The sequence below is a fragment of the Rhinatrema bivittatum genome, chromosome 8 (assembly GCF_901001135.1).
Source record: "Rhinatrema bivittatum chromosome 8, aRhiBiv1.1, whole genome shotgun sequence".
NCBI lineage: Eukaryota > Metazoa > Chordata > Amphibia > Gymnophiona > Rhinatrematidae > Rhinatrema > Rhinatrema bivittatum.
Genome location: NC_042622.1, coordinates 206,001,852 through 206,027,746, shown reverse-complemented (window position 1 = coordinate 206,027,746; position 25,895 = coordinate 206,001,852). Strand labels below are relative to the sequence as shown.

Below are 25,895 nucleotides of genomic sequence, written 5' to 3'. Positions count from 1 at the left end.
TTATTCAGAGTAGTTAAACCACAAGTGGATTGTGATAAATTGCAGGAGGACCTTGCAAGACTGGAAGATTGGGCATCCAAATGGCAGATGAAATTTAATGTGGACAAGAGCAAGGTGTTGCATATTGGGAAAAATAACCCATGGGAGCCACTGGTCTCGGTAAAAAGAACTTCCTTATCTGTACATATTACATACCATCAACTCAGAATTAATCTCTCTGGCACAATGCAAGTATTAAGAGCCTTAGCAGTAACTCAGAGCTTGAAACTAGGGGCATCATTTGCTATGGGCAAACGGTGCCTGTGCCCTGAGTCTCAGTCACAGCTCTCTCACATATCTTGCATAGCTCCAGTTTAAGAACATAAGAAATTGCCATGCTGGCTCAGACCAAGGGTCCATCAAGCCCAGCATCCTGTTTCCAACAGAGGCCAAACCAGGCCACAAAAATCTGGCAATTACCCAAACACCAAGAAGATCCCATGCTACTGATGCAGTTAATAGCAGTGACTATTCCCTAAGTAAACTTAATTAATAGCAGTTAATGGACTTCTCCTCTAAGAACTTATCCAAACCTTTTTTGAACCCAGCTGCACTAACCACCTCCTCTGGCAACAAATTCTAGAGCTTTATTATGCGTTGAGTGAAAAAGAATTTTCTCCGATTAGTCTTAAATGTGCTATTTGCTAACTTCATGGAATGCCCCCTAGTCCTTCTATTATCCGAAAGTGAAAATAACCGAGTCACATCTACTCGTTCAAGACCTCTCATGATCTTAAAGACCGCTATCATTTGACCTGCTTTAGGCTCCAGGATGGGGATGAAGAATGAGCCCATGTGCCTCTCCTTTAGGCTTAAAATCTGGAAGGCGTGACTCCACTAGGTTTCTGCACGCTGTGTTTGCATTCCATGCTCCGGGGACAGGGCTTCCAGTGGTGCAGAGACTCACAAGGGAACAGACCCAGCATTGGACAACAGGGGAAAAATGAGGTGTTAGCTGCAGAAACATTTGGGATATGGCTGAGGCAGATGGTGAGCTGCTACTACAATTACCCTCTACCCCATTCCTAGCACAATCACCCTCCTGCCGGCAGGAGGAAAGGAGCAGTAGCAAACCCCACACAGCATGCAGAAACCCAGTGGAGCCCCACCTTCCAGAATTTAATCACACGGGCTGACTCTTCATCCCCCCATCCTGGAGCCTAAAGCAGGTGAAATACAAACAGCAGCTATGCAAGTTATGTGAGAGCCATGGCTGAGGGCACTGCTTCCCTCTTCGCTAGCTTTACTATGAAATTTGAGCCATGCGAAGCCCTGTAGTCTGGCGGGACCAGGCTTGGAAAGTCAAATTTTATAGCCTAGCTGATAGAGGAGGAAGCCAGTAAAAAGTACTGCTTTCCTCCTGCCAGTGGAAGGATGGCGCCTGTGGTGCGGGTGTGACGCAGTGTGGGAACAATGGGAGAATGGGGAACGGAGAAGGAAAAAGGGGGGGAAAGAGACTGGGAAGAGAACAAATCGAGGCTGGGGGATTAAAAATGAATTGGGGTATAGTGGGCAACAGGAGGGGTGAGAGCAGAAGGAACTGGAGGCCCATTGGGGTCTTCAGGGGGGAGAGAGAATGAGCGAGGAGAACTGGGGTTGAAAAATGAGAGAGAAGAAACTTGACATGGGGCCGCGCCTCAATATTTGATCCAGACTGGAAGATCAGGAACAGGCAGGTCCACCAATTCATCCATCAGATTAAACGGAAGCGAAACAACCTAATCTTTTTAAAATCAGATTTAATTTAACTCTGGGATTCCAAAATAATGCTCGAGGCGGCTTACAGCCTCTTTTATTTTTTTTTTGGTATTAGAATTTGGGTAAAATGAGTCCCAGCCTCAAAATGCTTACAATCTGAGTGAGAGATTCTTCAGTTTAATTATGAAAATGTTTGGGGGAGGGAGAGGAAGGACTTATGGGCCTGTGCCCTGAATCTTTTAAGTACCTAGCAACGCCTTTGATTGAGATGATGCCCAACAAACCCGGAGTTACGAGTGAGATTCACTCCCGCCATGGGTACGTGCAGCACTAACCCATTTGGAGACACTTCCCTGAGATCAATACCAGTAGGAGGTTACTAAAAGCAGCAAATTCACCCTCTATATACGACCCACTGTGTAAAGAACATAACGCATACCGCGAGGAATATCTGATTAAACAACTGTGACTCCTGAGCTGGCCCCAAAGGCGGCTCCCAAATCTGGGCGCTGAGCTCTTTATTTCAACGACTGTGGTCAGGTGAAGAATATTAACCATTTTAGAGAGCCACAGAGCACGGCTTCTTTCCTCTATAGGTGTCTCCTAGGAGCCAAACGCTTGCTCTTTATTCACGCTCTCTGGGCCCTGACTTATTTTAACTGTCCCAGGTCTTGTATTTTATGTAACGCGCCCTAGAACGAGGAGCAATCGAAAGAAATGAATAGACCGATGGAACAGAAGACACCGCGGCAGACAGTAACTGATGCCCAGGAGAGGCAGCGCACGTGCGGGCCCCCATGTCATGGAAAGCTGACACACGAACGGCTTGGTAACACAAACAGAAAACAGATGGTAGGAGTAAAAAACAAATAAAAGAATAAACAAACAACCTGAAAAAACAAAACAGCTAAAAATACCTGTCCTTTAAGAGCAATACAAACATGTCACAGCTCTGGCCTTTGTATACGTGAAGCATATGCAGTCATTAAGATGCTTAATGCTCCCTTTTTAAGAAAATAAGAGCGCATCTGTTAATTTGTGTTGGTCTGGGAGACCGGCTAGGCATGGAAATAGGTATGTGGGTTGGAATACTGATCAGGGAATGAGCTCTTGATGAAGGGGGACAGCACTGGCTGTGCAGGGAGGCAAGGCCTGTCAGCTCTGATTAGCCCGCCGAGCCTCTGCTCCACTGAAGCTGCTCCACATCCTCGATGTACGCTCCCATCTGTCAAGTGCCTGCTATAGCAATTCTATATTTAAATTGTTGGCTGAGCTGTGATTACGGAGGATCAGCTGGCTGGAGCTGGGGCTATTTTTAGCTCACGGCTAAACAGTAGCTTCTCTCTGACTCCAGCTGATGAGCTGGAATCCGGCTAAGCTAAAGGCTGTGTTGCTGTTAGCTCACTTTTTAAGCTGGGGTGGAGAAACGAGCAAGTGGAAGACAGAAAGTGGACACCAGCTAAGATCATTAAACCTTTCAGAATCCAGTTGTGCCTTGTGGGATTGGCATGAATTAGCCTGAGCAAGACCTAACTGGGGTTCATGTTGGCAAATGGCGGCCTAGACCCAGACAGCATAGAAACTGCAACTCCGGGTCAGGGGATGAGACTCTGGCAAAGTAGTGGCCAGAAGCTGGGGATATCTTCAGACTGCAGTTGGAAGCCGCTACCTTTCCATGTGCTGTTAAATAGGGGCCGATTTGCCACGGTGCCAGTGTGGGAAAGCAGAGTCAGAATGGGCAAAGATGGGACAGCTGCAGATTTGGGAATTCCTTGCCTCCAGCAAGAAAGGCTCAGCAGATCTCAACTGAAACTATGAAGCAGCTTTTCTGTGCGTGCACTTGGCATTCAGAGATCAGAAGTTCCTTGGAACCGCTCCGAAATTATCCTTGTAGGCAAAGATGTTTCCCGGTTCTAGGTTGATCTCTCACAATATTTTGTGGTATATTGTGATGGCTAGCACCGTAAATCCAAGTAATGTAGTGACACTGGCCTACGGGTTTATTTCAATATCTAAGAAGGTAAATTATGGGACATTAAACTTCTCTGGACATGTTTCAAAAGCAATCAGAATATTTTATTTATTTAACTTTTTTCTATACCGTCACAACGGTGTACAGTAAGGCACATAAAATAATGATACTAAAATATATCAATTTACACAGGTGCCATAATGGTTCGGTAACAGTTTGTAAACAATATTAATTGGTAAGTGTGATAAGTCATGTCCAGTTCTCACTGTATCAGTTTTGGATACGAGATTAGCTTTATAATTGTAACTTTATCCTTTAGTGATGATCCAAAAAAAACCCAAAACTAAAAATAAAAACTACACACATTGATTTCGGTTATGTGTGTGGGTGTTCCATTGTTTGTACCTTTGCACTTCCCTGGGTTCTATTGTTACAAGCTCATCCTTAACGCAAGGTCAGATAATAAAAAGTGGAAACTGTGTGTCAAGGATAGGACCAGAACCAAGTCTGTTGTCCTTAATACAAAACTGCACTCAGTAAAATGGTCTATCAAGTCAATGCTGGAAACTGCATGGTAATATTGGAATATAAAAAGAACCAAATGAGAGAGGGAGCTATTTTAGATTTAATTCTTAGTGGAATGCAGGATTTGGTGAGAGAGGTAACGGTGGTGGGGCCGCTTGACAATAGAACTCATAACATGATCAAATTTAAACTAATAACTGGAAGGGGGACAAGTAGTAAATCTGCATCTCTAACACTAAACTTTCAAACGGGAAACTTTGATAAAATGAGGAAAATAGTTAGAAAAAAACTGAAAGGTGCAGCTGGAAAGGTTAAACGTGTTCAAACAGGCTTGGACATTGTTTAAAAATACAATACAATCCTAGAGGCACAGTCCATATGTATTCCACGCATTAAGAAAGGTAGAAGGAAGGCAAAACGATTACCATCATGGTTAAAAGGTGAGGTGAAAGAGGCTATTTTAGCCAAAAAAAATTCTTCAAAAATTGGAAGAAGGATCCATCTAAAGAAAATAGGATAAAGCATAAGCATTGTCAAGTTAAGTGTAAAACATTGATAAGACAGGTGAAGAAAGAATCTGAAATGAAGTTGGCCGTAGAGGCAAAAACTCATAATAAAAAGTTTAAAAAATATATCCGAAGCAAGAGACCTGTGAGGGAGTCAGTTGGACCATTAGATGACCGGGGGGGGTTAAAGGGGCTCTTAGGGAAGATAAGGCCATTGCAGAAAGACTAAGGAGGCAAAGAATTAATTCTTTGCCTCCGTGTTTACTAATGAGGATGTTGGGGAGATACCAGTTCCAGAGATGGTTTTCAAGGGTGATGAGTCAGACGAACTGAACCAAATCACTGTGAACCTGGAAGATGTAGTAGGCCAGATTGACATACTAAAGAGTAGCAAATCACCTGGACCAGATGGTATGCATCCTAGGGTACTGAAGGAACTAAAAAATGAAATTTCTGATCTATTAGTTAAAATTTGTAACCTATCATTAAAATCATCCATTGTACCTGAAAGACTGGAGGGTGGCCAATGTAACCCCAATATTTAAAAAGCGCTCCAGGGGCGATCTGGTAAACTACAGACCGATGAGCCTGACTTCAGTGCCGGGAAAAATAGACAAAACTATTCTAAAGATCAAAATCGTAGAGCATATAGAAAGACATGATTTAATGGGACACAGTCAAATGGATTTACTTAAGGGTAGTCTTGCCTAACAAATCTGCTTCATTTTTTTGAAGGGGTTAATAAACATGTGGAGAAAGGTGAACCAGTAGATGTGGTGTATTTGGATTTTCAGAAGGCTTCTAAGAAAACTGAAAAGTCATGGGATAGGAGGCGATGTCCTTTCATGGATTACAAACTAGTTAAAAGACAAGAAACAGAGAATAGGATTAAATGGTCAATTTTCTCAGTTGAAAAGGGTAAACAGTGGAGTGCCTCAGGGTTCTGTGCTTGGACCGGTGCTTTTCAATATATTTATAAATGATCTGGAAAGGAATACGACGAGTGAGGTTATCAAATTTGCGGATGATACAGAATTATTCAGAGTAATTAAAACACAAGCAGATTATGATATATTACAGGAGGCCCTTGCAAGATTGGAAGATTGGGCATCCAAATGGCAGATGAAATTTAATGTGTACAAGTGCAAGGTGTTGCATATAGGAAAAAATAACCCTTGCTGTAGTTACACGATGTTAGGTTCCATATTAGGAGACACCACCCAGGAAAAAGATCTAGGCATCATAGTGGATAATACTTTGAAATAGTCAGCTAAGGGTGCTACAGCAGTCAAAAAAGCAAACAGAATGTTAAGAATTATTAGAAAGGGAAAGGTTAATAAAACGGAAAGTGTCGTAATGCCTCTATCGCTCCATGATGAGACTGCACCTTGAATACTGTGTACAATTCTGGTTGCCACATCTCAAAAAAGATATAGTTGCGATGGAGAAGGTACAGAGAAGGGCAATCAAAATGATAAATGGGATGGAACAGCTCCCCTATGAGGAAAGGCTGAAGAGGTTAGGGCTGTTCAGCTTGGAGAAGAGACGGCTGAGGGATATGATAGAGGTCTTTAAAGATCATGAGGTCTTGAACGAGTAGATGTGAATCGGTTATTTACACTTTCAAATAATAGAAGGACTAGGGGGCATTCCATGAAGTTAGCAAGTAGCACATTTAAGACTAATTGGAGAAAATTCTTTTTACTCAAAGCACAATTAAGCTCTGGAATTTGTTGCCAGAGGATGTGGTTAGTGTAGCTGGGTTCAAAAAAGGTTTGGATAAGTTCTTGGAGAAGTCCATTAACTGCTATTAATCAAGTTGACTTAGGGAATAGCCACTGCTATTAGTTGCATCAGTAACATGGGATCTTCTTAGAGTTTGGGTAATTGCCAGGTTCTTATGGCATCCTGTCTCCAACAGTGCCTGGATTGGCACTGTTGGAGACAGGATGCTGGGCTGACCCAGCATAGCAATTTCTTATGTTCTTATTTCCCCAACCTTTCCCTCTACCCCTTCCACTGGTGTGTGTTTCTCTTTTCCCCAACCCATTTCTCTTCCCTGTCCCACCTCCCTCTCTCTCTTTCCCCCATCCTCCCTCTCCCTCCTACAGTTCCCTCTTCCTCCCTCCAATACTCATCAGCGGCAGGAGGACAGCAGCAGTGCCTCAGACCCTATCCTCCACCTCTTCTGCCATGCTGTATAGTCTTGTGAGGTTCACAGCAGCAGCTAAGCCCAGAAGTGCAGAGGTGGAAGATATGACTGAGGTAAATGCTGCTCTCCTCTTGCCACACAAAAGCTGTGCCTACCCAACCCGGCCCCAGATTTGGGTCAGGCCATGGCCCCCCACTTCCCTTCTCCTTTGACCCACCAAGTTCTGACACCTGTCATAAGAGGGTTATCTTAGATAGGATCCTGGCCTGATGTCAAATCACCACCAACCAATCAGCTTTTGAACTGTAGGACAGAAAATCAGTGGACAGGGTTGCTCCCCTCCCACAGGCTCGTGCTCCCACCTGTAACCAACAGCGACAGTCAGCCTGGGGGACTGAAAGCCAACAAACGCTCACAGACACTGTCTGTTCTCCTGTGCGGAGGGCCAGGGGCCTTTGAATGTGCTCAGACCCCCAACTGCTACTACCGTCCCTGTTCCGGCCATCGCTGCTTCCTTGCTTGGGGTAAAGTTGAGTGCAGGATGTCAGTTGGAGGAGATGGAAAGGTGGTCTGCTATTTTGCTTTGATTATCTTCTAGGGACTTATGGATTTATGGGGTGATATGGATAAAAGTTTGCGAAGCACTGGCTTAGAAGAAGTGTCTAAGAAACAGGACATGGGTAGAGTTGTCAATCTAATATCAAACCCTTCCAGTTTCTAGCAGTCATGGTTCAGGAGGAGGGTCCTGACTGCTACGTTAATTAACCTACGAGTGATCTATCTTCCATAGATCTTTTAATCCAGTTATATTACTTGTCTCCAGAGCAATGTGGCTGTTATAGGACACATACAGACTGCTTTGGATCTGACGGCATTTTGCTTTACCTCCTGACTTAGCACCCAGAGGCTTCTTAAGATGAACAATAGACTTAGGGATACTGATGTAATTTGAGGGAGAGGAACTGCTTTGGCTCAAAACAGATTTTCTGTTGTAATGTTTGTTTTTCTTGGACTTAACCTTATTTGTAACAAAATAGCAGGAAAATGTTGACAGCTTCTACCCAATTTTATTTTCAGTTACTGCCAAAAGCACGGAAGAGAAGAAGTGCAATTCCTTCAAGAGAACATAACCCACCCCCTTTCCCACCTGTTTCTCTAACCCCCTCCACGACACCAAACCAGGCCCAGCAGTGCTGCCGATTCTGTCTGCTCCGCACTGTGATCCACGCAGTAACGGAGGAGACAGGCAATTGATTAGGAGGGTGAATTTCTAGCAGATTTCAAGTGCTGAATATGCTATTGAGAAAGAGAGAGAGAACGCTAGAAGAGGTGGCGCTGAGAGAAATTGGGAGACAAAGGGCCGGCTACAAGTGGGTTCTTGATATTATTGAAGACCCTTTGACGAGGAGAGGACCCGAAGAGGCCCCACTGCTGCGTTTCCTGCGTCAGATTTGGCTTTTTCTATAAACGGGGACTTGTACCGAAATCAAAGCCCTGCTGCTGTTTGAAGCCTGCGATTAAAGTGCAAAGGCGTTATCAGTATGTAAAGTACAGGCCCATCCGTCACTGAGCGAAGAGTTCAGAGAGGCTCAGATTAATTCCCTACTGAACAGGGCTAGCTGGAGACATAGGAACTTGGATCCAGACCAGCTGCCAAAAACGACACGTGGAGGAGACAAACGGCATCCTAAAATTGGCTGTTTGCCTTCCCCTACTGCTTTGCTGGCTGTGTGAGAGGTGCAAAATCATTGTTTCGTAAGGATTGGACCCAAATACAGTTTTCTAGTCCCCTAAGCCTGCTTTAATAGTTTTTCTCCATTTATTCTGGGAACTTTGATACTCAAAAGAGCTGAAAATCATGCTGGTGTTCCGTGACCAGTTAAATGTTACAAAAAGAGTCCTGCCACATGAAAATTAAAGTGAAATTGCTAAAAAGTCCAGTTTTTGGCCAGGTTTCCTGTAAGGAAATTGGCCTTGTAAGATTGTATCTGTGGGCCTATTCACCTGTAATAGCTTTTGAACTGTTCATCCAATTTCATTCACATTTATGCCCGACTGTGGAGCAACCGGTGACCCCTGGCTCACATGTTTCACGTGACCTTGATGCACCCGACACTTTGAATGCCTTGTGGGGTTTTTTTCCCTATGGGGAAACAAGCCATGTCAGTTCAACTTAAATCTCCGGCAGGTCAGAGCATACTGTGATTTTTTAAAAACTGTCCTGCCATTGGAAATGACGGCAGATAAAAACCACCTGGTCTGCTCATCCAGCTCAGCTTTACAATCCCTTCCCTCTCCCTCAGAGATGCTCTGCGTTTGTCCCATGCTTCCTTGAACTCTGACGCCGTCCCTGTCTCCATCTCATCCACTGAGAGGCCGTGCCAGGCATCCATCACACTCTCCATGGAGAAATGTTCAGTGTGAGCTGGGGGAGGCAGTGCATATAATCAGCTTTCTTCTCTTTCCATCTTCTTCTTCTGCAGGGATGATCCCTGCACACTCCCCCCATAAACACAGAAGGCTTCTGGCAAATAATCTCATGCAGCAGAGACCCGCCCTCAGATTCCTGCTTCTGTCCCTCCCCTGCCAGGCAGCCTGCAGTGCAGGGTAGGAGGTCAATGAGGCAGAGGCTGAAGCAGTCAGAGCAGAGAAGAAAAACAGCCATTCTGCTGCCTAATCCAGCCTCTCCCCTCATGTTCTGAAGGGAAATGGAGGGGAAGGGAAGAGCTTGGAGTGGACATATTCCAACTGACTAAAGAGCAGCTATTCTAGGCCCCTCCTGTTTTTATGGTAGCCATGGTCCTGGCACTGGCTGAGGTTGCTGGCCTTCGGCTCCTTTTAGGACACTGGCTGAAAACGTTCTGGAGCAAAATCAAAGGAATCAACAGCATAAAAAGCCAAAAAGGGTGACAAGACTTGCTGGGCCACTAGGCCTTTACAGAACTGATGCAAAAAAACCAAAAACAAACAAAACAACAAAAAAAAAGAAAACTAAACTGTCAAAAAAAAAAATTAACTAGTCATTAAAAGGACAGGGGACTGAAAGAAAACCACCCTTAACTGAAAAATGTAATTTTATGCCAAAAAGCACAAGGAAAGGCAAAAAAATTGTTTTCCCTCTGTGGAGCCGATAAAAAAAATAAAAATTCATGGGTTCCATGGAAAAATGGAACCAAGAGGGGGACCCATGCGCTTGCCACTAATGCAGGAACTCCCGCACATGCTCAGCAGAACACATTTTCAAAAGTTTAGAACTTGGGTAATGTTCCGACCTGGGCTCCTTCATCCAATGTCACCCATGTATCTTGCTGGTCCTTGCAGAAAGAAATATTTCCTTAGACTACTCCTGATTTTGCTTCCTTACACCCTCATCCCATGATCCTCTTTTCCATTGACAGAGACATGTGTATTTAATCCTTGGAGATATTTGTCTCTATCGTATCTCCCCTATTCTGATAGGGGAATGCATGTTTAGATCTTTAAGTCTGCCCCAACATGCTTTCTGATTGGGTAGTTAGTAAACAGCTGCCCTATGGACAGACTCCTTCTGGTTAATATCATTTTGAAGGTGCCGTCTTCAGAATTGTACCAGGTAGTCCAAATGACGTCTCAGAGAATTAGAGAGAGTCAATTTGGCTGCCTTTTTCCTGCTGGCTGTTCTTCTTCCCATGCACCCAAGCATCCTTCTGGCTTTTGCAGTTGCCTTATCCATTTAGACATCTTAAGATCATCAGATATGATCAACCCTAGATCCTGCTTTTATTTTATGTAAAGAATTTCACCTCCTATTCTGTATTGCTCCCTTGAGTTTTTACAATCCAAATGCATGACCTTGTATTTTTTTTAGCATTGAATCTTAGCTGCCAAACTCTAGTCTAGACCATCCCTCAAGCTTCACTACATCCCTCCTTATAATTAGCACATCATCTTTCAGAGGGTCTGCTCTGTTGCAGATTTTGCTATCACCTGCAAAAAGGCAAACCTTACTTGGTTGCAATACTGCTGACAAAAAATGTTGAAAATAACCGGTCCATGGCCCATCCCTGCAACAAAACGCTGGTAACCCTCTCTCCTCTCCTCCCTCCCTCATTTACCATTCCCCCATGTCCATCTCCCATTCAACCAATTAGCTTCTAACCCAATCAATCACTTTAGGACTCATACCAAGGACACTCAGTTTGTTTAAAAGTTACCTCTGCAGGACTATGTCACAGGCCTTTCTGAGACCCAAGTATGCTACATGTAGAGCTCAATCCTGATCCAACTCTCTAGTCACTCAAAGAAACTGCTTAGATTCCCCTCTGACAAGACCTGCCTACCTTGCTGTTAGTTGGTGCCTGAAGGTCCCAGCTAACCAAAGAAGGAAACTAGGCATTATGATGCTGTTTGCTACTTTTATTTATATTTTAGTTTTTATGATTTTCTCTCTCAATGTATAGTTATTTCTTTTATCTATTTTATTTAGATATTTTAAGCAATATGGATAGTATCTTATTAATTTTTAAATGTTTAATTTTAAATGCAATTTCAATTACCGATGCTTAATCTGAGATGTAAACCGACGTGATTTGTTTTTACATGAATGCCGGTATATAAAAACAAACAAATAAATAAAATAAAATGTTCACACTCCCCCTCTTGTTTGACAGATGTTGGTACTGAACCCTCAGATACTGCAATACCTTGCTTGATACAACTGCCAAAACAAGCAGGATAAGCCATACAGAAGAGGAGATTTAAGAGTTATGTTCACCTTGATGACAGAGAAGCTCTTTTACATCACAGTGCAAATATTATGGAGTGCAGGGGGCACCCCAGAATATACTGAAGTCCAGCACCTCCACAAGCTTCAGGATATCAAGTGCCCACTGAGGTGTTACTTCTGGCTGCTAAATAAAGGATCTGTACTGGAGATGATATGCTATTAAGCTGGGTCAGCCTGAGCCAAGGCTGGCTACCATGTAACAGAGTCCTCCCAAAAAAGTAAACAAGTCTAATGTACACACGAAGGCTCAGAATGCATGCAAAATAACCACAAAGTCAAACACTGCTAGAACGGCAATAAGGCATGCTGAGCACTGGATCAGTCTGCGGGAAATACGTAAAAGTTATTAAACATGCAAGAGGGATAAACCAACATGTTACATCTGTACTGCATCAGTGTCACTTACGGGTGGGCATGCCACACACACGCTGGGGCTGTGACAGCTCACCCTACCTGCAACAGAAGATATCATGGCGGGCCAATCCCATCACTGGGCTGCCTGCACACCCTCCCCCAGTGGCTCCTCCCTTCTCTGGTACAGGTTTCCTGTTTGAGCAGCCGTGGCTCCCAGTTTTGGTGCTTAAGGCCGGACTATAGCTGCTGGTGCTGTCTAGAGCAGCCAGCTCCTGGCCTCTTACCCCCACCACAGGCACTGCTTTGACAATGGGTTCTGCAGGTAACGGGAGCAGAAGGGGAAATGGAGGGAAGGAAGAAACAGAGACTGGAATGTGAAGGTGTATGGGATGGAGGGAAGGAGAATGGAGGCTAACAATGGGGAAGGCAGCATATTTTGTAGCTGCCGAAGGCAGAAGAAATGGCAACCAGAACATTCCATCATTGGAAGGAGGTGGGAATTAGTTACCTAATTTTTAATTGCAATAAAAGTGAATGTAAAATGTACAGGTGCTTCTCAGTAAGCTAACACATGCCTGGAGGGGTCTCTCCTAGATTAGGAGCATTTCCTTGGGGAAATCTGAGTGAGAGTATTTTGAGTAGCGTGAGGGAAATTTGCACATTAGATGATGCAGAAATAGATGGTGGGATGAGATGAAACCAGGATGCTCGGAAAGGTTCCTGATCCTCACTAAAGTCAGCCATGAGGCTGCCTGAAAGTCCCCTTTCATTTTACAGGTGCATTTATATGTTTCAACTATAAGGAGATCAGCAGGCAATCAGCAAACAAAAAAATCAAGGCCCTTTAGGCCTTTACCTTCTGATCATGTTGGATATATCAGCAGCGTTTGATACGCTTGATCATGAGATTCTTTTAGCCAGACTTCAAGCAATTGGTATACAAGCTACAGTATTGAATTGGTTTACTAGCTATCTTGCCAATCGTCAATGCCAAATAAATTTTAAAGGCAAATGTTCGACAATTTATATGCAAAATACTGGGGTTCCATAGGGTTCTTCCCTGTCACCGGTATTGTTCAATGTTTATCTTCTTCCATTGTGTCATATTTTAGCTGCATTGGATGTTCATTTTAAGATCTATGCGGATGACATCCAAATCTATGTCCCCTATAAATCTTCTTGGGCTGAGACAATTTCACTCTGTAACCTTTATGTCAAAACAATTGAACAATGGCTAAGTCATAGCCGACTTAAACTTAACACAAAAAAAACAGAACTTCTTTTCTTGAGTGTATTAGAGGATTCCTCGACTGGCCCTCCTTCATTGGTCACACTGGGTAATGAGGCAATTAAAGTTAAGAAAGTCGCCCGTAATTTGGGAATTCAAATGGACACAAATCTATCTTTATCACACCATGTCTCAAATCTGGTAAAAAATTCATTTTTCAAGCTGCACACTTTAAAAAGACTAAAACCCTTACTTTTCAAAAACGATTTTCAAACTGTGCTTCAGTCTCTTCTGTTTTCTGGTTTAGACTATTGTAACAGTTTGTTCTTGGGTCTTCCAGATTCTGCGATCAAACCATTGCAGCAAATACAGAACTCAGCGGCCCGTCTTTTAGTAGGATTACCTCTGAGACATCACATTTCTCCCATTCTGTATAAGCTCCATTGGCTCCCGATTAAATTCCGAGTTAAATATAAGGTTCTTTCTATAATTCATTCATTAATTTATGATCAAGATTCAACATGGCTTTGTACATCTTTACGATTGTACAAACCAATGAGACATCTCAGATCATTATCGCAATATTTGCTTGATGTTCCCACAGTCAGATTAGCAAGACTTAACATGACTAGGGAAAGGGCCTTTTCAGTGGCAGGGCCGCTGCTGTGGAATTCTCTCCCTAACACCTTACGGCAAATCTCCAGTCACAATGAATTTAAGAAGGCAGTAAAAACTTATTTATTTAAGACTGCATATGGTCATCTTGAAAATTGAATATTCCATCTTTACAAGCCATGTATTCTGCAGTTATTGACTGTTTTATTAGGAACCTGGATTGTATAAGTTAAAGTTTTAGATTCACTTATTTCCTTTCTCTCTTTATCTGTTTTTGTAAAAAATTAGTATATTTATTTTAAGAGTAGGGATTATGATGGTTTATTGTATTTTTTCTTTCTTTCTGAGCTTCTCTTTAACTTTTTGCTGATTAGATTGATTTTATTTTTTAATTTTTTAATTTTTTTTTTTTTTTTTTAATTTTAATTTTAATTTTATTTTATTTAAATTATCTTTTGGTTAATTTGATCTATATAATTGATACTTGTAAACCGCCTTGATCAAACTAGTTTGAAAAGACGGTATAGAAATATTTTTAAATAAATAAATAAATAAACTCTACACGCAATTATCCAGTGCTTAGCTGGTTCCATTAAGTAATCTGAAAAGCCCAATGCACTATGGCTGTACAACCTCAGAGGAAAGGTTTCTCCATCAGAAACAAAACGCAGTGTAACAGTTCACCGCACACTTTAAAAGCAAGAAAACTGTTTCCAAATTATTGCCAGAAGCAATGCCTAATGCACACTATCTGCTGACCTTAGATGTTGGCATCTCTCTCGTACCTGCAATCTCCTCTGCAGCCTAGAGCAAGTCTCACATGCCTCAATAGTGGGAAGCTTCTCTTCTGCTGATGAATCATTTACTGGAGCCTAATATGGTGGGCTACACTTCAAAATAAAGTGAATTTTACATTAAATTAAACAAACCACGGATGTCATTGAATATTACTGGGACTTTAATGTTAACACATTGCAAAAAAAATTTAAAAAAAACAAACTGCTTTTGGAGGTGGTAGGAAGTTGATGATTATAACTAATTGTATATTGGTGTCGGGACACCTACACTACATATGAAACCTTCCACTCCTCCTATAAATATATATTTTTTCTTTAGTTTTTTTCAGTTTTTTTGAAAAATAACAGCTCCACAGAGGGTAGGTACATTGAGCACTATTGAAATTATATAAAGCAAATTTTTTGAGTAATTTATTGTAAAATACACTTTACAGCGACAGAGCAGTTTCTCTGCTCTTGATTTATTTCTGATTTCAGTGGTTCACTGTTTGCAGTGGTGGTCGTTTTTGAGATTATTTTGGTTTGTCACACTTCAAAATAAGGCAGAGTTGCTTACCTGTAACTGGTGTTCTCCTAGGACAGCAGGATGTTAGTCCTCTCAAGTGGGTGACATCAGATGGAACCCGGCACAGAAAACTTTTGTCAAAGTTTCTAGAACTTTGACTGGCATACTGAGCATGCCCAGTTTGCCACTATCTGCGCATCCACATGGGGTCCCTATTCAGTCTTGTAACATAGAATTCAATAAAACAACAAAATGCATGATAACCCAACTCTGTGGGGCGACGGGTGGGTTTCCTGAGGACTAACATCCTGTTGTACCGTGAGAACACCTGTTACAGGTAAGCAACTCTGTTTTCTTCTAGGACAAGCAGGATGGTAGTCCTCCCAGATGTGTGAATACCAATCTACAGGATGCTCCCAGTAAGGCTTATGACCAACAGGCACCGAACCAGGTGCCAACAGGCACAAAAATAACTGCAGGGCTGTTAACACAGGGAGTCAGCATGAACCCAAACAATGGGCCCTAGGCAGGAAGAGTTGGGTTTTTAAGCCTGGAAGAGGTTATCAAGGACAGATTGGCCAAAGTTTATGTCATGTCAACCAACCTTGACCAAGCAGTAGTAGCAAATGTGTGTAGGGAACTCCACATTGCAGTTCTGCAGATTTCATCAATGGGAAACACTCATAAGTGGGCTGCTGATGACACCATGGCTCTCACTGTGTGAGCTTTAACGCGGCCTCCAAACTGAAGGTCCACCTGTGCATAGCAGAAGAAGATGCAATCTGCAAGCCAGTTGGACAGAGTTTGTTTGCCCACAGCAACACCCATTCTGTTCTTGTCAAAGGATATGAAGAGTTGCGTGGACTGCCTGTGGCCTGCAGTGCATTCGAGATAGAAGGCCAAAGCCCTCTTACAGTCCAAACTGTGTAGAGCCCGTTCGTCTTGGTGAGGAGGTGGTCTCAGGAAATAGGTGAGCAGAATAATAGACTGATTAAGATGAAAATCAGTCACCACCTTAGGCAGAAACTTAGGGTGAGTACGCAGGACCACTCTATCATGAAAGAACTTCGTGTAGGGCAGATACGTCACCGCCTGAAGTTCACTAACTCTGCGAGCTGAAGTGACCACCACGAGGAAGAGAACATTCCGGGTTAAGTACCTCAGATAACAGGAGTGCATAGGCTTGAATAGGTCACTCATGAGACATGCTAGCACCAAGTTGAGGTCCCAGGACACAGCAGGATGATGCTTTGGGGGGCTTCATCTGAAGCAACCCCTGCATAAATCACCTTACTGTGGGCTGCACAATACCTTGATGGTAAGCGCTGATGGCACTCAAGTGGACCCTGACTGAGTTGGTCTTCAGGCCAGCCTCCGAGAGGTGCCACAGGTAGTCTAGCAACCGCGGCATGGGGCAGGCAAATGGATCCAAGCCATGACCTCCACACCAGAGATGGAGAACCTCCTCCACTTGAGACTGTAAGACTTCCTGGTGGAAGGCTTTCTTGAAGCTACCAGTACCCGAGACACATTGTCAGAGAGGTCGAGGGACTGCAGGACTAGCCTCTTTACATCCAGGCTGTCAGAGCTAATGACCTGAGATTTGGATGGCGCAGCCTGCCCCCATCCTGTGTGATTGGATCGGGGGAGGTCCCCAGACAGATGGGCTCTCTGACCCACAGGTCCTGGAGGTCTGGTTTCCAATCCTGCCTTGGCCAATATGGGGCTACCAGGATCATGGTCCCCTTGCCCTGCTGGAGCTTTATGAGAGTCCTCATTACCAAAAGAAGCGGAGGATACACATACCGAAGACCCTTGCCCCAGTAGTGGGCAAAGGCATCCGAGCCTGGCTTTCTGTTGCTCCTTTACAGGGAGCAGAAGTGGCTGACTTTGCTGTTGCAAAGAGGCAACGAGATCCACATCTGGGGTTCCCCACAGGGGGAAGATCCGGTCCACTACCAAGGAATCCAGTGACCACTCGTGTGGTCGGAATGCCCAACTCAGGTGGTCCGCCACCACATTTTCCATCCCTGCTAGGTAAATCGCTCGTAAGGGCATGCCTTGGGATAGGGCCCAGGACCATATCTGCCTCCTGACAAAGGAGGAAGGAGCCCGTGCCTCCCTGTTTGTTGATGAACATCGCAACCTGATTGTCCATTTGGATCATGACAGCTTTGTGGGACAAGGGAGTGTAGCGGATCACTCGAAGCTCCAGGAAGTTGATTTAGCAGCGAGCTTCCTGTGCTGTCAACGACTCTGTGTATGGAGCCTGTCCACATGCGTCCCAAACCCAGGATGGATGCATCAGTGATTAGCACAATCTGGTGCAGGGGAGCTTGAAACAAAGTCCCTGCTCCAGATTGGAGGGATTTTCCCACCAAAAAATGGAGGCCTGAAAAGACTGCGTGATGCAGACACATGCATTGAGGTCCTGGGTTGCCTGTAGCCACTGAGAGAACAGGGTCCATTAAGCACTCCGCATACACAAGCAGGCAAATGGGGTAACATGGACAGATGCCACCATGTGACCCAGAAGACGGAGCAACAGGCGAGCAGAATCCTGATGTGCGGTGGATCAAAACCGCAAGTGATGCCAGGACAAGCGCTCGGTCGTGGGGCAGAAACACCTTGGCTTGAACCATGTCCAGTCTGGCTCCAATAAAGCCCAGATGTGGAGATGGGCTGAGGTGGGAATTGGGGTAGTTGATGACAAATTCTAGAGGCTGCAGCACACGAGCAGTTAGCATCAGGAGCAGAGTGCCAGGCACTTGGTAAAGACCCGTGGAGCCAAAGCGAGGCCGAAGGGCAACACACAGTATTGGAAATGCTCCTTGCCCACTAGAAAGTGGAGATATTTCCTGTCGCTGGGGAAGATCTCAATGGGGGCATCCTTTAGGTCGAGGGAGTAGAGCCAGTCTCTTTTTTTGCAGGAGAGGGATCAGGGTGCCCACAGAGAGCAACTTGAACTTTTCTCTTTGAAGAAACTTGTTCAAGGCCCTCAGATCGAGAATAGGGTGTAGGCCTCCTGTTTTCTTTGGCATCAGGAAGTACCAAAAGTAGAACTCTCGGCCCCACTGGTGGGGGGGGGGGGGGGGGGGCGGGGGAGATGGTTTTGACCTCCCTAACCATTAGTAGGGCGGAGAACTCTGTCATAAGCATTTCCTGATGAGAAGACAGGCCCCACGATGGACATGGGGGAGAGCCCGTGAGGACATCCTTGATGTTCAGCCGGCTCCTTTGGTGAACGATGGCAAGAACCCACTGGTCCGATGTAATGCTGGGCCAGAGGTCTGCAAATAAACATAGCCAACCCCCAACTGGGGGCAGCGGGCCGAGGGTAGGGCAACCTGGCACATGGTCTCTCACCCGTAGTCAAAACCCCATAGCAGGGCTTTGCTGGGTGGCGGGTTGAGGCCTGGTGGTCAGCTGTTGACGTGAGCGACCCCAAGAGCTGGCATGTGACGTGCGCTCCCGAGAGGCAGGAGGATAGTACTTTCTCTGGCGGTAAAAGGACTTCCTGATTGAGGACGGCGGATCTGAGATACTGGCTGAGAGGTGTTGCAGGGTCTCGTGGTGGTCTTTTAACTGGGCCACCGCATCCTTAAATTTATCTCCGAAGAAATTCTTCCCCTCTGTAGGGTAAATCCGTCAGCTTCTCCTGGACCTCTGGTTGAAGGTCCAAGGCACAAAGCTAGTCCATTCTGTGGGCACCAATGCCTGCTGTAGCCACCCTCGCCACCATTTTAAAAACGTCGTAGTTGGACCACACCTCGTGTTTGCCCCCCCTCCAGGCCTTGCTGTACTACCGCCATGTAAGCATCCTGCTGCTGCTGGGGAAGGTGCTCCGACAATTCCTGGACCTGTTTCCACAGGTTCTGGAGGTATTGGGTCATATACAGTTGGTAGGACGCAATACAAGGGATGAGCATAGCACCCTGAAAGACCTTCCTACCTAGGGCATCTAAGGCCCTGTGTTCCCGACCTGGCAGGGCAGAGGCGTGGGTGCGAGAACACTTGGCCTTCTTGAGGGCAGACTCCACCACCCCAGACTGGTGCAGGAGGTGGTGCCTCTCAAAGTCCAAGGCTTGTTGCACCAGGTAAATGGCATCTGTTTTTGAACTGTCCAGAGGAACGGACACAGGGTGCTCCCAGATCCTAAGGAGAAGTTCCTTGAACATCTCATGGACTGGGATAGCCACTATCTTCTTTGGGGCATCCACAAACTGGAGGACCTCCAGCATTTTGTACTTCAGTGAGGAGCTGGAATGGGATGGCCTTGGCCATAGCCTGGACGAAGCCCGCAAGGGAAAGATCCTACGGGGGAGACCAACACCTCTCATCCGGCGGAGATGGCTCGGAAAGGTTGTTGTCTGCATGCTCAGAGGAAGACTCGGATGTGTCATCTTCCCAGGGATCATATGGGGGCTTCTCCTTGCTAAGGTCCCTCGGGGACCGGCGTGGAGGGTCCCTGCCCAAGCCTCTCGGTTTTGGCATAGAGGGCACCGTGGGCATCAATGACCCCGAGGGCATCGATGGCACAGAGATCCCCGATGGTCCAGGAACAGGATCGGGGAATACTGGCCACGGCACTAAGGGCCCTGAAGGTACAGTCGGCCACATGGATTCTTCCTCCTCATAGGACCCAATAATGAAAATCGCTCCGGAGGGGGGCATCGGTGGCTGCTGGGGAACAGATGGTCCCCCGGACACTGGCTGCGTCATAAGTACGCACAGAATGACGTCTATATGCTCTAGCAGGCTGCCAAGAGAGAGGCGCAAGCTCCCGGCATGGGGACCAGTGCCGACAGTGGCTCGATGCACCGCCTGCTGAACCCTGCGGTCCAACTCCTCCTGAAAGTCTGCTATAGTTAAGATGGATGGAAGAGGCAGTGTCAGCAGAGCCTCCTCAGAGCCCCGCACCGCAACTGGTGGGGAATGCCTTGGATTCCCGGGTCTAATAGAGAACAGTGCCTCTTTGGGGTCGCTTCGGTGGTGGCACGGCAGCTGCCGATGCTGCACCAATCCCGGAGCCATACGCTGACAGCGACCAGTGATGATGCTTGCGGGACTTCTCTTGGTGCTCAGCCCAGTCTTTTCCCGGAGCCAATTAAGGTGAAGAACCTGACGTCCATGAGTGTGATGACACCTATCATGGCCTAATACTGGCTCCTCTCTCATGAGAGGGACCCGCTGGAGGGGTAAAGCGAGATGGCATATCTAATGGCTCCCCTCGGCCTCTAGGTGTTGACCCCCCAATGCTGGAGTAGATGGATCAGTCTTTCTGGCAAAAAGCTTTTCCATCTTATCCAGTCGGGCTTGACAGCCTTTGGGGATCAAGGGTCCCATCTGGTCACACAGATGGGACCCTTGGACATTGTGCGATGCCCCCAGGCAGAGGATACAGACCCTCATGTGGATCAGTAATTGACATGGTCCGCAGGCACTGGGGGCATTGGCAAAAAGCAGAAATCATGAGAAATAGCCGGCGAGCAATCCATGTCCTTCTGTCACCAAGAGGTGACTCGCTGGGAACTGACCGCACGATGGGAAAATTTAAACATCTACCGCATGTCAGACGACACCGACCGAAGAAGAGGGACCAGGTGCTGAGAACGTCAAAAAATGACCGGGAAAATACTGTGAAAAGGATGAGCTAAGAGCAGGGCTCCACTACCGCGAGGCAACTACTTCGCGGGGAAAAAAAAAGAGACTGAAGAGGGACCCCATGTAGACGCACGGACAGTGGCAAAAGATTTCCGTGCCAAGCTCCATCTGATTGTGTCACCCATCTGTGAGGACTACCATCCTGCTTATCCTAGGAAAAAGATACTTCTCTGTTTGCAAACTATTGCTAGTATAAATGTCGTGGTAAGAGATTTGCCTCCAAGGCCTACATTAACACAACATTCCAAGTATCACAGTCAAGAAAAAATGCACCTGCACACCTTGGAGATGCAATTTTCCTAATAGCTTGGCTGTTTCCAGAGAGCAGGGCAAATGTGGAAGAAATCAAATCTGTCTCCAAAGGGCAATAACTATACCGAGATTATTCCATCCTTCTGACTCAGAGTAACCATGCAGTGACATACTCACCAGCATTTAGGTGACAATCTTTGATCTGGAACTGGAGCTCGTTCTCATTGGGAATGTCCTTCCATGTTGCAAGAAAGACTTGACGCTCTATATAAGAAAGAAACAAATCAATCCCTGCTCCCGACACATAACCAAGGTCAGTGCCATCTTCCACCAAGATCAGTACCACTTTTTCAGACATTCCACACAAGCAGGTCAAGATTGATTTTACCATCCAGTGGTGACATGCAGGGATACTATGGTGCACCGATGATAATTAGATCCTATGGCTGCTATACTTTCTATTGATGGCAGTGGCATGAGGCTCATTCATGACAGCTAACAGCACTAGCAGAGCAGTGAATTTTCCAACTGTAATTATAAAATGAACCAGGCCCTCAAACAGGATGTTCATCACTGCCGACTCACTTCTGATCACAGGAGACTTATTCATTGTAGCCAGCACTATTAGAAACTCATCCTTACCAGAAACTCATTCAGTATCAGAGCAGTACCCAAAGCTAAATGATACAAAAAAAAAAAAAAGCAAACATGTCCCATGGTTGAAATCTAAGAATGTACAAAACCTTGACCAATACATAAATGCAAAATCAACTCATGGTACAAAGCTACTAACAGACAAAATCCTCTTTAGTGTATAAATTCAAAATATAAGGGTCGTATCCCCCAGGTCAATTGGTGTATAACACCACCATCCAGATCACTGCAAGAACAGGATTCAGCTGCGACCGCAATATTCAGGCAAAAGGAAGCAGCACTTTCTTAGCTGTTATGCTCTTGCCTAATTAAACCGTATTTATTTATTTTATTTTATATGTTTTATATACCGTCATTCGGTTTCGCCATCAGAACGGTTTACAGTAATAGTGAAACAAGGTCAGATAAACATCATCACAGCAAATTGTCATGCAGTTGGATTGTGGTTTTGGGATTTGAGTGTTAGCTGATTGCATATAAAAATTATTACATATAAAAATTATTACATACAGCAAAGTTATTACATGCAAAATGCTGCTACATATAGGATTGGGGTTAATAAGTGAGGAAGAAAGGAATGTGTATAGGTTGATAGTGAGCTGCATCTGATCCACGTTTAGTATTTTATATCCTGATCTCTGTATAAGATTGAAGTCTTTCACTTTCTAAAGGATCTTGATATGCAGGGGATTAAATTGATTACTCGACTTACCAAATCTGTGCTGCATATCAGTTGCAATTCAGGCACTGCGGGTAGGTCCCTGCCTTGGAGGGCTTACAAACTAATTGGTACCCAAGCCCATGGAGGGTGAAATGACTTGCCCAAGGTTAGCAGTGGGATTTGGACCCTGGCCTTTTCAGCCCTTTGCTCTATTTCTATTTAAGCCCGTCACTTCTCCAAGTCATGCAACACAGAGGTACTGCACATTAATTCTATGTCAAGCGCGGATTTGCCGAAGGAGGTCTCAGGACGGGTGCTTCTCTAGTGTCCTGATATACGTTTTGTAAGAAACCAACTCTGCCAGCAAGAGTTTCACTGGTGCGATTCTCTTGGCAAATCTATCCGTACAACTAAGTAGTGTTCGTGCCACTGCATACAAAAGGGGTATGGTTAGGATTTTAAATAGCTTATGATGTATAAAACTGAGCTGGGGAGTATTTTGTCCTGGAGATTATGTTATTTTACTGGGCTTTTTCTCCCACTGTCTGTAGCTTTCTAAGAGTCCATAATATTGATCTACAGGCATTAAAGGTGAAATTAACCACTAACAATTCTGTGGGATACGATGACCCTTACTGATCAATTGTGGCAAGACATTTTGAATTTATATACTAAAAAGGATTTAATAGCTTTTTACCATGAGCTGATTCCTATATATGACTTATTCAGTATATCAGGTTTTTTTTGTTCATGAAACTCATTGAAAGGTAGATGGTCATGGTGTACATCCTAAAATACCAGCAGAACCGCTTTACCAATTATCTGATCATAAGAATGGGGGTGGGAACAGACACTAAATCAATGTGAATAAATAGGGCAAGTGACCATATAAGGGGTCTACAGAAGAAAAGTGATTCAAACACAGCTGATTTTAACTACATCAGTGTGCAAGTGTTCAACTAATAGTCTTGCCCAAGAGACACAATTCACTAGCCCTGTGCCAAGGACCTGGACTATTTCATATCCTACTGGGTAAGGAGAATACCCTAAGTGATTCAGCACAATATTCTTACCCATTTTTCCATCCTCTACAAAGAGGACGCTTAGAGGAATGAGGCAGCTGAAGTAGAAGACGTCAATGTTGTTTTTTACGGCTACCTATAATTAGAACCAAACAAAAATGAACAAGAACATTATTTCACCAACTAATTACAGAGACAACTCCTTGACTGCTTTGTCTCCCAAGCTCATCCTAGTCACCAGCCTCTCATGGGACATCATAAGCTTTGATTTTTTTTTTTTTAAACTTCTGTTCCAGTACACTCTGGCTTCTGAAGCCTTTTAGCAGAGTGCATTAGGATGGGAATTGGCAAAACCAGGGCTGAACCCAAATTATGCAGCTCACAACCAGCTCTGGTCCATAAGAGTCCTTGTTAAAGGGTAAGTGAAAGCTGGTATTTTCACAAACAGCAAGACGTCCTGTCCTTCATGGCGTCATTTCAAACACTTGATACTCTTTCTTCAAATGATCCCAAATATAAACACAAATTCTAAGTGGTTACAAAAGATCTGGTATTTACATGTAGAGCTGGAAGTGCTTGAAACAGAGGGCAGCCAGGATTGCTTCAGTTTGCAAGGGGGATTATTCCTACTTGACTTTTCTCTTTCATTCACCGCTTGATACATTCTGGCAGTCTGAATCATCATTCAAACTGTGAACCCTGGAGCTCATTTTTAAAAGGGAGACAAATGCAAGTAGTTTCCCCTGTGAAAACTGCCTATAAAGTCCACAGGCAAAAAAAAATTACCCGGGTACTCTGCACCATTTTAATGGGGGGCAGCAGGATGGGGGCAAGATACCATGCATACGTTTGAAAATCCAAATGTATGCCCAGTGCATTGCTTATATCCTCCCCTCAATCCCCCACCCTGGGAAGGTCCCTTTACACTACAGCTGAAAGCGGGATCAATTTTCAACCAGGGGAATCTTGCTGGATAACTGCTTCCTTACCTGCCTAAAACTCTGCGAAAATGGTCTGCCCCATAATTTGGGCTTTTATTTTTCAGCTAGTTTCTATAAGCTCTTGTTCATTCAGCTGCTTAACAATCCCCTTCTGTAACCACATCGCCACGTTAGTGAGGATGCCCATGGCAGGCCGTCTGCTAAGTGCGGACTATTCCAGCACTAGTGGGCCTGGCAAACATGCAGCAATTTATCAAAAGAGTTTCTATGGAGATAAAAGATCTGTGCCTTCCAGCTTATGACTATAAAAAAAAAAGAAAAAAAAAAAAGAAATCTCTCACTTCCTTGAAATCCCAGTTACTGTTCCAAAATGGAATGTGAAATTGTGCATTCCTTCCTGGTGTGACATCAGACAATTACCAATGGAGTGTTGTCATGCTGACTAATGACAACGCTAGTGCTTTCACTGTGCCAACACGGTTTAACATTAGTTATTTCGATCTGTGCTGTCCTGAGGGTCACAGTGAAGTCCCAAACAAGTGTCCCCAAAGCTTTCATCTTTACAGTGTGACTTGTTTTCACATAGTTGCTTTTAGCCCTCAGTTATGTAGTACTGCTCTGAATACACAGCAAAGCAAGATAAAGGCACAATGAATAAGAACGTCCATTCCTGTTAGCAGAAAGCCCAACTGGTGTGCACAGTGCGCATGCAACAGTCTAGTCCCACAGCACAAAGCAAACAAAACTTGCACTGAACATGCAATAAAAGTTTGTTGTAGGAGATTTTGCCTAAGATAAAACTGAACATGTAGGCTTGTTGATTTTGCCCATGATTGTTTAACTAGTGTGATGACCATGTCATAGAAACATGACGGCAGAAAGAGACCGTATGGCCCCTTCCAATCTGCCCATCCATCCAATTAATTTGGCATTATAATTCTCACCACTTCCTTAGAGATGTATTATTCCCATGCGTTCTGGTTTTTGTCTCCACCACTTCCACCGGGAGGCGGTGTTCAAATATTTCCTAAGATTACTCCTTTCGACCTCATTTCATGACCCCCTCGTTCTAGAGCCTCCTTTCCATTGAAAAAAGGCTCACCTCTTGTGCACGGAAACTTCTGAAATATTTGAATGTCTCCGTCATACGTCCATCAACAGTTACTCACGTAGGAAAGCCACTCAGGATAAAGAGGTTTCTATTCATGCTCGTCCTCTTACGTAGTATATATTATTCAATGCAGCAAATATAAAGGACAGGCCGGAAGTTAAAGGCAAGAATATCCCTCCTTCTCTCACTCACTCACTCACACACACACACACACACACACACACAGAAGAGCAAAGCAACACCCCCAATATCTCCATCATGTAGAAGAGTTGTTGATGTTTTGGCATCAAGGAAAAATAGGACTAGTTTTTTTTTTATTCAGTTTTGTGGGAGTAATGTTTGAGCCTGGGTTAGGGACTTTGATGGTTAGTTGTGCATTCGTGCTGATGCTGGGGAAGCAGCCTATTGTATCAAGACATTACATGTGGCCAATA

The 25,895-nt window shown here is 44.6% G+C and overlaps 1 protein-coding gene across 2 annotated transcripts in view; it reads right to left on the bottom strand.

Annotated features, from left to right (window-relative positions):
- Positions 1 to 25,895, bottom strand: part of AP2B1 (adaptor related protein complex 2 subunit beta 1) — a 340,179-nt gene that overhangs the window by 35,918 nt on the left and 278,366 nt on the right. For both annotated transcript variants that reach the window (XM_029612743.1, XM_029612744.1), the window contains 2 exons: positions 23,461 to 23,545; positions 21,250 to 21,336 (listed from right to left, as the gene is read on the bottom strand). In XM_029612743.1, the coding sequence (XP_029468603.1) occupies positions 21,250 to 21,336; positions 23,461 to 23,545 (172 nt within the window). The remainder of the gene's footprint in view (positions 1 to 21,249; positions 21,337 to 23,460; positions 23,546 to 25,895) is intronic.